The 13,656-nt window shown below is 43.0% G+C and overlaps 1 protein-coding gene across 7 annotated transcripts in view; it reads right to left on the bottom strand.

Moving 5' to 3' along the window:
• Nucleotides 1–243: 243 nt before the first annotated feature.
• LOC122544006 (uncharacterized) overlaps nucleotides 244–13,656 on the bottom strand; it is a 34,110-nt gene continuing 20,697 nt past the window's right edge. Inside the window, exons 1-4 of one of the 7 annotated variants that reach the window (XM_087983670.1) lie at nucleotides 11,611–11,796; nucleotides 9,685–9,822; nucleotides 6,828–7,107; nucleotides 244–5,509 (exon numbers count right to left, since the gene is read on the bottom strand). In XM_087983670.1, coding sequence (XP_087839796.1) covers nucleotides 4,646–5,236 — 591 coding nt within the window. In that variant the 5' untranslated portion in view covers nucleotides 5,237–5,509; nucleotides 6,828–7,107; nucleotides 9,685–9,822; nucleotides 11,611–11,796 and the 3' untranslated portion in view covers nucleotides 244–4,645. Of the gene's footprint in view, nucleotides 5,510–6,827; nucleotides 7,108–9,684; nucleotides 9,823–11,610; nucleotides 11,797–13,656 lie in introns of those variants that run through there. The other 6 variants (XM_087983674.1, XM_087983669.1, XM_087983675.1 and 3 more) reach the window with 6 other exon arrangements.

Consider the following 13,656-nt stretch of genomic DNA (forward strand, 5'->3'; position numbering starts at 1 on the left):
CTCAGTGCTTGGGAGCCTCCTGTGAAGCGCTTCTGTGATCTTTCCTCCGGCATTTATAGTGGTTTGAATCTGCCGATTCCGGTTGTCAGTTCCAGCTGTCCGCTGCAGTGGCCGGTATATTGGGTCCAGATCGATGTGCTTATTGATTGATTGATTGATTGAATCGGTCAATCAATCAATCAATCAATCAATAAGCACATCGATCTGGACCCAATATACCGGCCACTGCAGCGGACAGCTGGAACTGACAACCGGAATCGGCAGATTCAAACCACTATAAATGCCGGAGGAAACACCACAGAAGCGCTTCACAGGAGGCTCCCAAGCACTGAGGATGTCACCTAGACAGGGGACGAAACATCTGCAACACAAATTCCCAGCTCGACGAACAGAACCACAACAACGAGCACCCGAGCTACAAATCTTTGCGTAGATAACATTTACAATGAGGGTAAGGTTCTTGCTTTTAAAAAAGTTCAGTAATCCTTCTGGTTTTTAACAGAGACCTTTTAACATTTCATTCCACAAATCAAGGATACAGAAACATTAAGATATAGCTTTTACACACACAAACAACTTGAATCCTAGCCACAGGGAGTTAGTACTGCTGCTTCACAGCGCCAGGGACCTGGGTTCAATTCCAGCCACAGGTGACTGTCTTTATGGAGTTCGCACACTGTGTCTGTATGGGTTTCCCCTGGGTGGTCCAGTTTCTTCCCAAAGGCCATGGAAAATACAGGGTCTGGGTGAGATGCTCTCTGGAGGGTTGCTGTGGACTGAATGGGCCACCTGGCAAAGAGACACCCTGTGTAGGTGTGGGACAGAATCCCTCCTCGTGCTGAGCTCCAAGTCAACTATAAGATCCATCAACACCCCGTTTACCATCAGCCACTGGGACTGACCTCACTTGGCTTCCACCTCACTAACAGGAACAGGGTAGGCCACTCAGCCCCTCAAACCTGCTCCACCATTTAATAAGACCATTGGTTGATCTGACTGGCTTCACCACACACACCTTTCGACTCTGAGTGGCTTCAACTCTACTTTCCTGCCTACCCTCTTACTTATATTTTTCAAAAACATCAAAAATCTATCTCACTCTGCCTTACAAATGTTCAAAGGCTGAGTCCCCGCTGCTCTGGGGAAAGAGAGATCCAAAGACTCTCAAATCTCATAGAAAGTCTCCTCACCTCCATCTTACATGAGAGAGTGCCTTTGTCTTTAAACTGTGACATATTTCACTAGTCTCTTTACTAGTGTCTCCCATATGGGAAACATCTTATGATCTACATTGTCAAATCTCCTCAGGATCTTGTATGTTTCAATAAGATTCAAGGCGCTTCTTTCTGCAAGTCTAATCGTAGCACAGATTGCCACTTTTCAAATGGTGTATTACTTCAAGAAACTGAATGAATGTCAGACATGATTGCACTTTCACAAAACCATGCTGACTCTGCCTGATCACAGATTTTCTAAATTCCTTGCAAATACTACCTTAAAAGACTCCAGTATTTCCCCTATGATTGATGTTAAACTAACATGTAATTCCTACTTTGTCTCTCTTCTTGAAATGGAGCACTTACATTGGCTATTTTCCAATCTAATTAAACCATTCCTGAATCTACAGCATTTTGAAACTTCAATTATCCCAACAACCACTTCTTTTATGAACCTAGGATGCAGTCCAATAGGACCCAGGATTCACTTGGAGGTCGCCACTGAGGATGTTACATAGCCAGGTAATGAAACGTCTGGATATCAAACTTACACCTCAGCGAGCAAAGCTACACCCTAGGACCCAGTGACTTATTGGCTTTTAGTTATAATAGTTCTCCCAGTAAACATTCCTGGTGATTATGTTTCTCCTTACCTTCACCTGACTTACAAATATTTATGGGACTTTCTGGTTATTTGTATCCACTGCTGTGATGACAGACAAAATATCTGTACAAATCATCTCTCATTTCCTTACTTTCCATTATTAACGTCTCAGTCACACTCTCTACAAGTATTTCTTTAATCTTTTCGGATTTAAAATATTTACAGGAGCACTTCTTTAAAATATTTACAACTCGTTTTATGGTCTTACTTCACTATCGTCACTATTCTTTAGTCATTCTTTGTAGTTTTTGGACTCTGCCCAATCTTCTGGCCTGTCACTAATCTTCACAGAATTGTGCACTTTTTTCTTTCAAATTGATACTCTTTGGTTTTCTTATCTCTAGGTGGAGGATGCACTTTCTTTCACAATGACCTGCATCTTTAGTAAGTGAAAGGAAATATCTCCTCAAATATATGCCATTTATCTCTACTGACCTATTTCTCAACCTACATTTCTAGTTCACTTTAGCAAGTACTGTACTCCATAAATGATATTTTGCCCTTAATATCATTTAAAACTAATTTAGGGCCTACTCTTCCCTCTCAAACTCTCATGTTATGATATCTAAAGGCAATTTACAATTACATTCTTAATTAAACCTTATGTGGCACATTACCACATCTTGTGTAGTCTTTCCTCCATCTGGCTTCAGAATGTGCTGCTCCAGGAAACTCTCCCAGAAATACTCACTGAATTCGTACTCCCAGTTACCTTTGCCAATCTCATTCATCCAGCCAATACACATATTGAAATTACAGTGATTACTGCTGATCTCTCTCACAAGCCCCCATTTCCTCCCGTATACCCATCCTATTGTTAGGTGGCGCAAAACGGTCTCCCACAAATTATTTCTTGACTTTAGAATTTCTTATCTCTACCAAAACCGATTTTAGTCCTTCACCATTAGAACTAAAGTTATGACTATCTATTGTAGAAAAGTCATTCTAAGCAAAGCTGTTCATTCACCTTTTCCTAACATTCTGTCCATCAGCAGTGCACGTACTCTTCAATATTCAGGTCCCATGTTATCTAAATTTGTTATCTTGGAGCTGTGCCTTTGTAATGCTATCATATCATACATATTTATTCAGATTTGAGCTGTTAATTAATACATTGTGCAATGAATACTACTTGCCTTCAGATGCAGAGCTTTTATTTCTATCTCATCACCACTTTCACAACCTCGAGCCTTACCTCGAAGAATTTTTTCCTTTCCGTCAGTGCTTTGATTATCATTTCCCTCAGTTCTACCTGGTCTTCTCTTTAGTTTATCACAATTTTCGGCACTGGATCCCTCATCTCCATTACCTTGGATTCTCCTTCAAGGAGTGATTGATGACTTAAGAGTCATAGAGCTGTACAGCATGGAAACAGACCCTTTGGTCCAACCCAATGTAGTCCCACCTGCCAACACCCAGCCCATATCCCTCCAAACCCTTCCTATTCATATACCCATCCAAATGCCTCTTAAATGTTGCAATTATACCAGCCTCCACCACTTCCTCTGGCAGCTCATTCCATACACCCTCTGAGTGAAAAAGCTGCCAAACACATGACATCAGGTTCTGAATGTACAGTGATTACCTGTTATTCCCTCAGCACCTCTCTCAGGCTCATGTGACTGTGTTGCCCTTCTGCTCGTCTATTCTAGTTCTCTAACTGTCTTCCTCTGCTGAAGCTTCAGCCTATCCAAATTCTGATGCACATTTCCCTGACCATCCCCATGTTACACTTATCCCTTACACTCTGTGTTCACTGGACCTGCAATGACTCCAGCTCCACAAATGCCTCCATTTGTATATTCTTATCTTCTCTTCAAATCCCTTCCATTGCTCACACCTGCTAATATCTGTAACATCCATCCGGACAACACCATGAGAGCTCTGCATTCCTCAAACTCTAGCCTCTGACACATCCCTCCCTCACACATACACTCTCTCTGTCACACAGTCTGGGCCTTTAGTCATCAAACCTAACATCCTCACTATCCCTCTCAGATAGTCTGTAACTCTCCTCCTTTGTCTTAAAAACCCAAGCCATTATCAAAGCATTTTACCTCCCAATCTCCCTTTCTTCGACTCATTGTCAATATTTTTGTCAGAAGATAGGGCTCTTTCAGAGAGGTGGTAGTGTCCCTACCCCTGAACCAGAGGTTTGGGTTAAAATTCTACCTGCTCCTGCGATCTGTAATAATATCTCTGAATAGGTTGATTAGATAAGATAGAGTTTTGTCAAATTTGACAGTGAATGCTTCCGAGTTGCACCTTGGGAAACTTTCCTAACTGAAGGTGGGATAAAAACAAAAAAACTCATTGTAAAATAGCTTGTAACAGATTGGGGAAGCCAGCATTAAAATTGTTATTTATCTGTGTACTTTCAGTTGCAGATCAGCCATAACCTCAATGAACAGAGTAGTCTCCAGGAACCAAATGCCCAGTTCCGATTCCTAGGAAACTTGGACTCAAACAATACTAATGGATGGAAACTCATGGAAGAATGGGAAGAACTCCATAAACCAGTATTTCAGCAAACTAAAAGAGAATGCGATGGCTGGGATACATTGGAGTTGGAGTAGGCCATTCAACCCCTTGGCCAGGTCTGCCATTCAATTAGACCCTGGCTGATCAATTAGTCACAAACAACAAACATTATGAATATCAGTAACTCTACAACAGGTTGGAGTTGAACTGCAGCAAAAATAAACTCCAAATATGAGAATTTTCAATTGTGGATGTGAATAATAGCAGAATGTGAACATGAAAGTCACTTGTGAACTTGCTGGTGTCTCCTTAGATGCTGTGATTCAGCGAATCGCTTCCAACACACAAAGCAAATAAACGGCTTCTCTCCCGTGTGAACTCGGTGGTGTCTCATTAGGTTTTGCAATTGAGTGAATCCTTTCCCACACTCCGAGCAGGTGAACGGCCGCTCCCCGGTGTGAACTCGCTGGTGTGTTAGAAGGTCAGTGGAGTTAGTGAATCCCTTCCCACACTGGGAGCAGGTGAATGGCTTCCTCCCGGTGTGACCACGTTGGTGTTTCAGAAGATGGGATGAACTGGTGAAACCCTTCCCGCACTCTGAGCAGGTGAACGGCCGCTCCCCTGTGTGAATGCGCTGGTGTGTGAGAAGGTTGGATGATCGATTAAACCCCTTTCCACACACGGTGCAAGTAAAGCGCTTTTCCACATCATGAACCCGCTGGTGTCTCAGGAGAGAGGACGAATTGATAAATCCTTTCCCACACTCTGAGCAGGGGAATGGTCTCTCCCCGGTGTGACTGCGTTGATGAGTTTCCAGCTGGGATGCAAAACGGAATTCCTTTCCACAGTCGCCACATTTCCATGGTTTCTCCATTGTGCTGGTATCTTTGTGAATGGTTAGCTGTGAGAGGAGTGTGTATAAATCAGCTGAAGCCTTGTCCTCATACAGAACACATTTATAGAAACAGCAGTTTCTTGCCGCTGTGAGTGGGCAAAGTGTTTGTTTTCAGGCTGTGTAACTGGTTCACAAATGTCTTCTTTTCAGCTCAAAGGTCAATGACGTCCAAGTCGCAGAGTAAGTGACTGTCAAGTCTTAATGTGATATTTGATTTGAGTTTCTCATCTGCAAGTGGCCCCTTTCAAAACCCTGTAAACAAGTTTACAAAAGTCATCAACCGTCAGTACAAGTTGGAAATTTGAAACAGATAATTCCAGTTCCTATGAAACTTTTTCCTCTTGTTCCCCCAAGTTGTAAATTTCTGTCCCACACATTTTCTCTTTCTGGGCTGAAATCCAAATTAATGTCTCCCGTTTCTTGCCCAGTTTTCTCCCTCCCTCCCCGTCCTCTGCCTGGCCTCGCTATCAAATCAATGAGCCTAATTCTGGGTTTGGAGCCTCCAACAGCAGGTAATGAATCCTTCCCACCCACCTCCCCTGACCAGACATCAAAGCCTCAGTGATTTACTGCAAAGCGGAATCTCTTATTTCTCTTTCCTTTTGCCCGCCGATCCGCTGCTGCCCCAAGATGAGGGCTGTTCCTCTCTGCTTGCTCCTGGGAGGAAGGGACAGGGTGAGGGAAGGAAGAGGAGTTGCCAATCAGGGAGCTGCAAATCTGAAATCAGGGTCTGCTGCTCTACAAAGTGTTCCCAATTCCTTCAGGCCAGCCGCAGGCTCCATTCCTCCTGGGTGAATGGAATATCAGAACCCTCAGGGATTCCCTCCAGATCTCATGCCATCTTGAGGTGGAACAATTTCTTCACCATCCCTGTGTCAAATTCCTGGAACGCCCTTCCTAACAAAGCTGTCAGTGTTGCTATGATAAAGTATTGGGAAATCAACAATTATAAGTCTGTATTTTGTAAGTCTCCATTCTGCAATAATAGTTTGTCTTACAAGTTCAAAATGGCAGCTGCAGGAACAGTGACTGTGAGAACATGAATTGCAAGAATACAGGAGTCTCTGCATAAGCTTGGAGATGTTTCTGTATACGCTTCTTCCCAGTATTATTGTTAGAACATTGTTAACTGGCTTGCTTTATCTAATTTTACTTATGAGAACATAACGTTTCGTTGTGTGTGAATGCAACACGTAAAATTGTTACACACTTAAAGCCTATAAAATATGCTGCCTTTCTGGTAGAAATCAGAGATCAGTTTTTAGCATATTCAGGGTGATCCCTGATTGATGCCCTGGATTTTTGTCTATTGCTCTCTTGCTGGCTTAATTACAATAAAGGCGAGTACTAGATTGCAACCTACGAGTGGTCCGAGAACTTTTCCCTCCACACTTCCACCCCACTACAGCAGCTGTTAAAGTCCCATCAATGAATGAATTAACTACCAGCATCTTCTCAGGGATGCAATGTGGTTCACTACAAACAGAAAGGATATTTACCTAACAAAAGCATTAAACTCAATTGTAATTAAAAAAAAACTCCAAGTGAATTTGTAAAAATAAATATTTACATTACTATTTATCACACTGGAAATGTGTTGCTGGAAAAGCGCAGGTCAGGCAGCATCCAGGGAACAGGAGAATCGACATTTCGGGCATAAGCCCTTCTTCAGGAAGGGCTTTCTCCTATTTATCACACTGACTCACTCAGCTTCCAGTTCTCAATCAGCAGGAAGGCTGACTGAATTTGCTACTCCCTTGTACCTCCAGCTTTTTAGATAGTCTTCCTATGGGTTCCCAGGACAATCCGTCAGTCCGTCCGTCAGTCAATCTCCACTCACCAACAGGACCCTATGAGAGGGAGGAAATTCAGGATAGTCATTCCTCACTCACCAACCTGACCCAGTCACAAGGCGTTCAGGACAGACCATTCTCATTCAACAAAGTCATCCTGTCATAAGAGTACCAATTCCTACTCACTGACATGATCCAGTCACAGGGAGTTCAAAGCAGATTTACAGCCAAAAAGAGATCTACAGCACAGAAGGCGGCTTTTTGGGCCATTGGCACAGGCTCAATCAAAAACAATCACCTAATCCATTTTCCAGCAACCCATAGCCTTGTATGCCGTCACAGTTTTACACCTAAATGTTTCTTAAATGTAGTGAGGGTTTCTGCTTCCTCTATCCTTACAGGCAATGAACTGCAGATTCCCACTACTCTCTGGTTAAAAAAGGATTTTTCCTCCTAAGCCTTCTGACCTTTACCTTAAAACAATGCCCCAGTCCTTGATCCCTTTATTAAGGGGGAGAAAAGTTGCTTCCTGTCTACGCCCCTCAATTTTATCCTGGGCTCCTATTATTCAATATATATTCGCTTGCCTTATTTGTCCCGCCTGGACTTATCTTGATTGAATTCTAGTTGCTACTGATCAGCCTGTCTCTATCCTTGTGTAATTAAAGCTTTCCTCCCCATTATTCAGAACAGTTCTTGTACCATCTGCAAATCTTCTGATCAACCCTCATATACTCAAGGCTAAATTGTAAGTTTGTGGTTTACATATACAATGAAACTTTCAGAGCCCAATCAGCACAGGCTTCCAGTCACAAAAACACCCTCATCGATTGGTCCTCTGCTTCCTGCCACTTGGCTAATTCTGGAATGAAATTGCCAAATTTCCTTGGAATCCATGTGCTCTTGTCTTTGTTACCAGTCTATCATACAGAACTTTATCAAAAACTTTGCAAAACGTTCAGGTAGACAACATCAAATGCATTGCCCTCATCTACACCATCCAGTCACCTCTTTGAAACTTTCAATCAAGTTGGTCTAACCCTAACCTTCCTTTCATAAAACCATGTTTTTGCCTCTTCAAGTGCAGATTCTGTCCCTCAGACTTGGTTCCAATAGCTTCCCCACTACTGAGGTTGGAGTCGAGAGTGTGGTGCTGGAAAAGCACAGCAGGTCAGGCAGCATCCAAGGAGGAGAATTGACGTTTCAGGCATAAGCCCTTCATCAGGATCTCCAGCATCTGCAGTCCTCACTTTCTACACTACTGAGATTAGGCTGACTAGCCTGTAGTTTCTTGGTACATCCCTTGTGCCCTTCTTGAATAATGATACATTAGCTGTCCTCTAATGCTCTGGCACCTCTCCTGTAGCTAGAGGAGAAAATGATTTTTTTTTTTGCACATGCCCACCTCACTCAACAGCCTGGCTACATTTCACCCAGCCCAGCAGATTTATCTACCTTTAAGTCTGCTAGGCCACTCAGTACTTGTTTATGATAGTTTATTTAAATATATAACAGTCCTATTCTCTGATTTCTGTATCCACATTGTTCCTCTCACTAGTGAACACTAACAGAAAGTATTGATCTAGAACCCTTCATACATCCTCTGGCTCCATGCATAAATTACCCCACAGTGGGCCCTACTCTTTCCCTAGTTATCCTTTTACCTTTTAATGTTCTTGAAAAATAACTTAGGACATTAATTTAACCTGCCATTGTCCTCTTATACCACACTTCTAATTTCCTTTTTAAATTTTCCCTTTCATATTCTATACACTTCTGGGGCTTCTGGTGTTTTAAGTCCTCAGTATCTGCCATAAGCCTCCCTCTTCCTGTGGATCAAATTTATTGGTCTGACCCTTTGTCTTTTTTTAAAGATGTTGGCCTTATCCTCCTCCCCATTTCCTTCTTGAATATGTCCCACTGCTTTGATACTGATTTACCTGACAGGATCTTCTTTCCGTCCACTCTAGCCAAATTATACCTGGTTTTATTTAAAGTGGCCTACCCACAATAGAGAACAATTATTTCAGGCAATTCTGGTTCTTTTCCCTTGCAATTTTAGATTAGATTAGATTCCCTACAGTGTGGAAACAGGCCCTTCGGCCCAACAAGTCCACACTGACCCTCCGAAGAGTAACCCACCCAGACCCAATTCCCTCTGACTAATGCACCTAACACTATGGGCAATTTAGCATGGCCAATTCACCTGACCTGCACATTTTTGGACTGTGGGAGGAAACCCACGCAGACACGGGGAGAATGCACAAACTCGACACAGACAGTTGCCCGAGGCTGGAATCGAACCTGGGACCCTGGTGCTGTGAGGCATCAGTGCTAACCACTGAGCCACCGTGCCACCCACGTAACAGAATTATGATCACTGCCTGCAAGATGTTCTCCCATTGATACTTCAACTACTTTCCCAGCTTCATTATCGAAAATTAAGTCCAGGACCCACAGGTTCTGGCCTCATAGTCTGGTAGGTACTGGCCTAAAAAGCTCTCCTAGATGCATTTGAAGAATTCTGCTCCCTCCAAACTTTTCACACAATGACCATCCCAGTTTACGTTGTGGGAGGGGAGAAGGTGAAATCCCTAACACTACTCGATTACTTTTACGCCTCTTTGAATTTACCTAAATATCTGCTCTTCTACTTTGGACTCAGAGGATCACTAGTCGAGAGTGTGGGGTGCTGGAAAAGCACAGCAGGTCAGGTAGCATCCAAGGAGCAGGAGAATTGATGTTTCGGGCACCAGCTCTTCATCAGAGGACCTATAGTACACATGCATTTGAGAAAAAGAATCTTTACTTGCACTTGGAAAACAATGGACTTATTAGGGATAATATCAAGACTTTGTTTTGTCCTGTCATAAATTTAATTGAGGTTTTTGAAAAGGTGACAAAGATAATTGATGAGTGTAGGGCAGTAGATGTTGTCTACATAAAAAGCTTCTAAAAGATTTGACAAAGTCTCTCATGGCAGGCTGGTCAAGGAAATCAAGTCACATGGGATCCACGGTGAGTTGGTAAGTTTGATACAAAATTGGCTTGGTCATAGAAGACAGTGGGTAGTTGCGGACAATATGAAAATTGGTGAAATTGTAAACATTGGGGAAGGTTGTCAAAGGATACAGCAGGATAAATATCAGTTAGAAAGTGGGGCACTGAAATGGCAGATGGGCTTAACCCCGATAAGTGTGAGCTGATGAATTTTGAAAGGTCAAACGCAAAAGAAAAATATACAGTAAAAGGCAGGACCTTTACTGATTGATTTAGAGGAATCTTGGGGTGCAAGTCCATACTCCCTAATCAGCACAAGCGGGTAAGGTGGTAGAGAAGGGGTGTGGCATGCAGTATAAAAGTTGGCAAGTCATGGTGCAACTGTACGAGACTTTAGATAGGCCACATTTGGAGTATTGTGTGCAGTTCTGGATGCCACACTACAGGAAGGATGTGGAGGTATTAAAGAAAATGCAACAGAAGTTTATCAGGATGTTGCCTGGATTGGAATGCATTAACGATAAGGAGAGGTTGGGCAAACTTAGATTGTTTGTGCTTAAGCAATGCTAATAAAAGTATATAAAAATATGAGAGGTAAGGATAGGGTGGATAGTTGGGAGTCTTTTTCCTGAGATGAAAACAACAAATATTAAGCTTAAAGGTTACTGAGAAAGTTTAATGGCGATGTGCAAGGCAATTTATTTTCTTTAAATACATAGTTAGTGGGAGGTGCCTAGAACACACTGGCAGTGGTAGAAGCAAATATGATAGCAATGTTTTAGAAGCATTTCGATGGACACATGAAAGGTAGGGAAGAGAGGGATACAGGTAGTGTGCAGGCAGATGGACTTCATTAAGAACAGCATTCTGGTCGGTGCAGACATGGTGGCCCGAAGGTTCTCTTTTGCGCTGTACTGTTTTATGTTCTCCCAGCAATTTGAATTGCTCCTTTGTGATTTTTAATTTGTACAATCCCTGAATCCCAACATGACCCTGTCACAATTAGCTCAGCACAAGTTAATCCCCAGTCACTGACAGACCCTGTCGTGTGGAGTTCAGGACAGTCAATCCCTACTTGCCAAAATGACCCTGCCACAGGGATTTCAGGGCCTCAAAAGGAATTTAAGAAAATCAGAATGTGGTATCCACGTTGGGGAGAACAAAGGGGACAAAGGATATGCCAGAGGCAGACGGTCAGGTCACTGAAGCAGTAATCAAGAGGCCCAGGCTAGTGCTTTGGGTGGGAGCAAAAGCAGAAATGGCTTGAGAAACTCAACATGTCTGGCAGCATCTGTGGAGAGGAAGCAGAGTTAATGCTTCGAGTCTGGTGACCCATCTTCAGAGCTGTTTCAGCTTGCCAGCATCTGCACGTTCTTTGTTTTATTTTAATGCTCTGGGGACGGGGGGGGAGGTGCGCAGGTTCATGTTTGTCGGTGGAATCGGAATTCAAAACCAAATAATAAATCCGGATTATAAAGCTGGCCTTAATAATGATAATGGAGCTACCATCAAGTTATTGAGAGAAAAAAAAATCTGCTTTATTGACACCGCCTTCCTTACCTGGTCCGGCCTACATGATAATGCAGATCCACAGCAACGTTGTCGAGCGGTTAGCTGCTCTGAGAAATGGTCTGGACAGAGTCACTCAGTCGAAGGGCAATGAGAGCTGGGCGACAATGTGAATGGCCTTCCCTAGTCCTCAGTGCAGCGCCCCTTCCATCCTCTGCACCGCTTCCACTGAGCCCGAGCCATAACAAAGGAACCCCCACAATGCCCCGCGCCTGGCAAAAAGTCAAGCATGCGCACTTCCCACCCCTGGGGAAATGAGCTCGGGCGGTTTCTGCGTCGCGGTGAATTGTGGGAATTCTGGCCGCCATTGGCTTTGATTTGCGTCGTTCGGGACGGCCAACAATTAACTGAACAGAAGCCGCCCATCCAAAAGTACTTGAATAAAAGCAAAACACTGCTGATGCTGTGAATCTGAAACAAATGCCTGGAGCAACTGAGCAGGTCTGCTTTCATAGATAAACAAATAGTTAACGTTTTTAAAGGAGCAAGTGAGGTCTGCAGATGCTGGAGATCAGAGCTGAAAATGTGTTGCTGGAAAAGCGCAGCAGGTCAGGCAGCATCCAAGGAGCAGGAGAACCGACGTTTCGGGCATGAGCCCTTCTTCAGGAAGTTAACGTTTCTAGTCCGGTATGACTGTTTCTCAAAACAGAAGTATTTTAAAAAATACTCGTCCCATTAATGTTAGCTTTTTTTCTGCACTTGGATTCTACGCGTACTTAAAGCACGAGAGGTCCAGAACCACATACAAAATAAACATGGCTGTCTGCGAGTGTCAAAGAGAATTCACTACCGCTTTACTGCAGCAAAAAAAATGTCTGTAGTACGTCAATAAGATGAAGTATTTCGTCTGGCTTCGGATAGAAAGCCAATTGCTTTTGTCACTGTTCAATCAGCATTATCCTTAATAGTTTACGAAAAATCTATCTGTCCGTTGTCTGAACAAAATTGCAAATTATTTCAACATAATTTTACTCTTCATTCACTTCTAGAATATGTGCAATCATGAGGGGCATGGATAGGATAAATAGACAAAGTCTTTTCGCTGGGGTGGGGGAGTCCAGAACTAGAGGGAATAGGTTTAGGGTGAGAGGGGAAAGATATAAAAGAGACTCAAGGTGTAGCTTTTTCACTCAGAGGGTGGTACGTATATGGAATGAGCTGCCAGAGGAAGTGGTGGAGGCTGGTACAATTGCAACATTAAAAAGGCATTTGGATGGGTATATGAATAGGAAGGGTTTGGAGGGATATGGGCCGGATGCTGGCAGGTGGGGCTAGGTTAGGTTGGGATATCTGGTCAGCACGGATGAGTTGGACTGAAGGGTCTGTTGTTTCCGTGCTGTACATCTCATTCAGGAAGCAGAGAAATTCTGCACCTCTATAGTTACTTTCCTTATTGAAATGATTTGGAGACGCCGGTGTTGGACTGGGCAGTACAAAGTTAAAAATCACAACACCAGGTTAGAGTCCAAAAGGTTTATTTGGAAGCACTAGCTTTCGGAGTCACAACCACCTGATGAAGGAGCAGTGCTCCGAAAACTAGTGCTTCCAAATAAACCCAAATTGCCTGTTTCTACACTGTAGGGATTTATTAAAAATCAGTATCATTGTTTTCTTGATGGTTTTAAAGTTATTTTCTTCATAAAGTATGTATCATCTAAGGAATGTTTTGGGGATCTACAGTCTTTATTCCAACCAGTGTCATCTTTGCCATGCTGTTATTTACTTTCACTCCCGTTGACTACATCATACAAGCATCTCTCACCACTGTCCTTGTTTCAGCTCTTTCTGACAGTTCCACTCCACCCTCACATCTTTCCAAAAAGTCAAATGTCCCTGAATGTTACGTTTCCAGTTCTGATTTCCCTGTAACCATGTCTGTGTGATGGCTAAAGGATCATATCCATTTACCTCCATTTACACAGTCAGTCCATCTACCTTATTCTGAATGCTTTGTACCTTGAGAGGATAAAGCTTTTAGGCTCTCTTTCTTTTGAATGATGCTAACTTTTCAGGTTGCTTCTCACCCTTGATTACCCT

This window comes from Chiloscyllium plagiosum, unplaced genomic scaffold, assembly GCF_037043375.1.
Source record: "Chiloscyllium plagiosum isolate Xiang-an unplaced genomic scaffold, Cpla_swu_hap1 HiC_scaffold_46, whole genome shotgun sequence".
Classification (NCBI taxonomy): Eukaryota; Metazoa; Chordata; class Chondrichthyes; order Orectolobiformes; family Hemiscylliidae; genus Chiloscyllium; species Chiloscyllium plagiosum.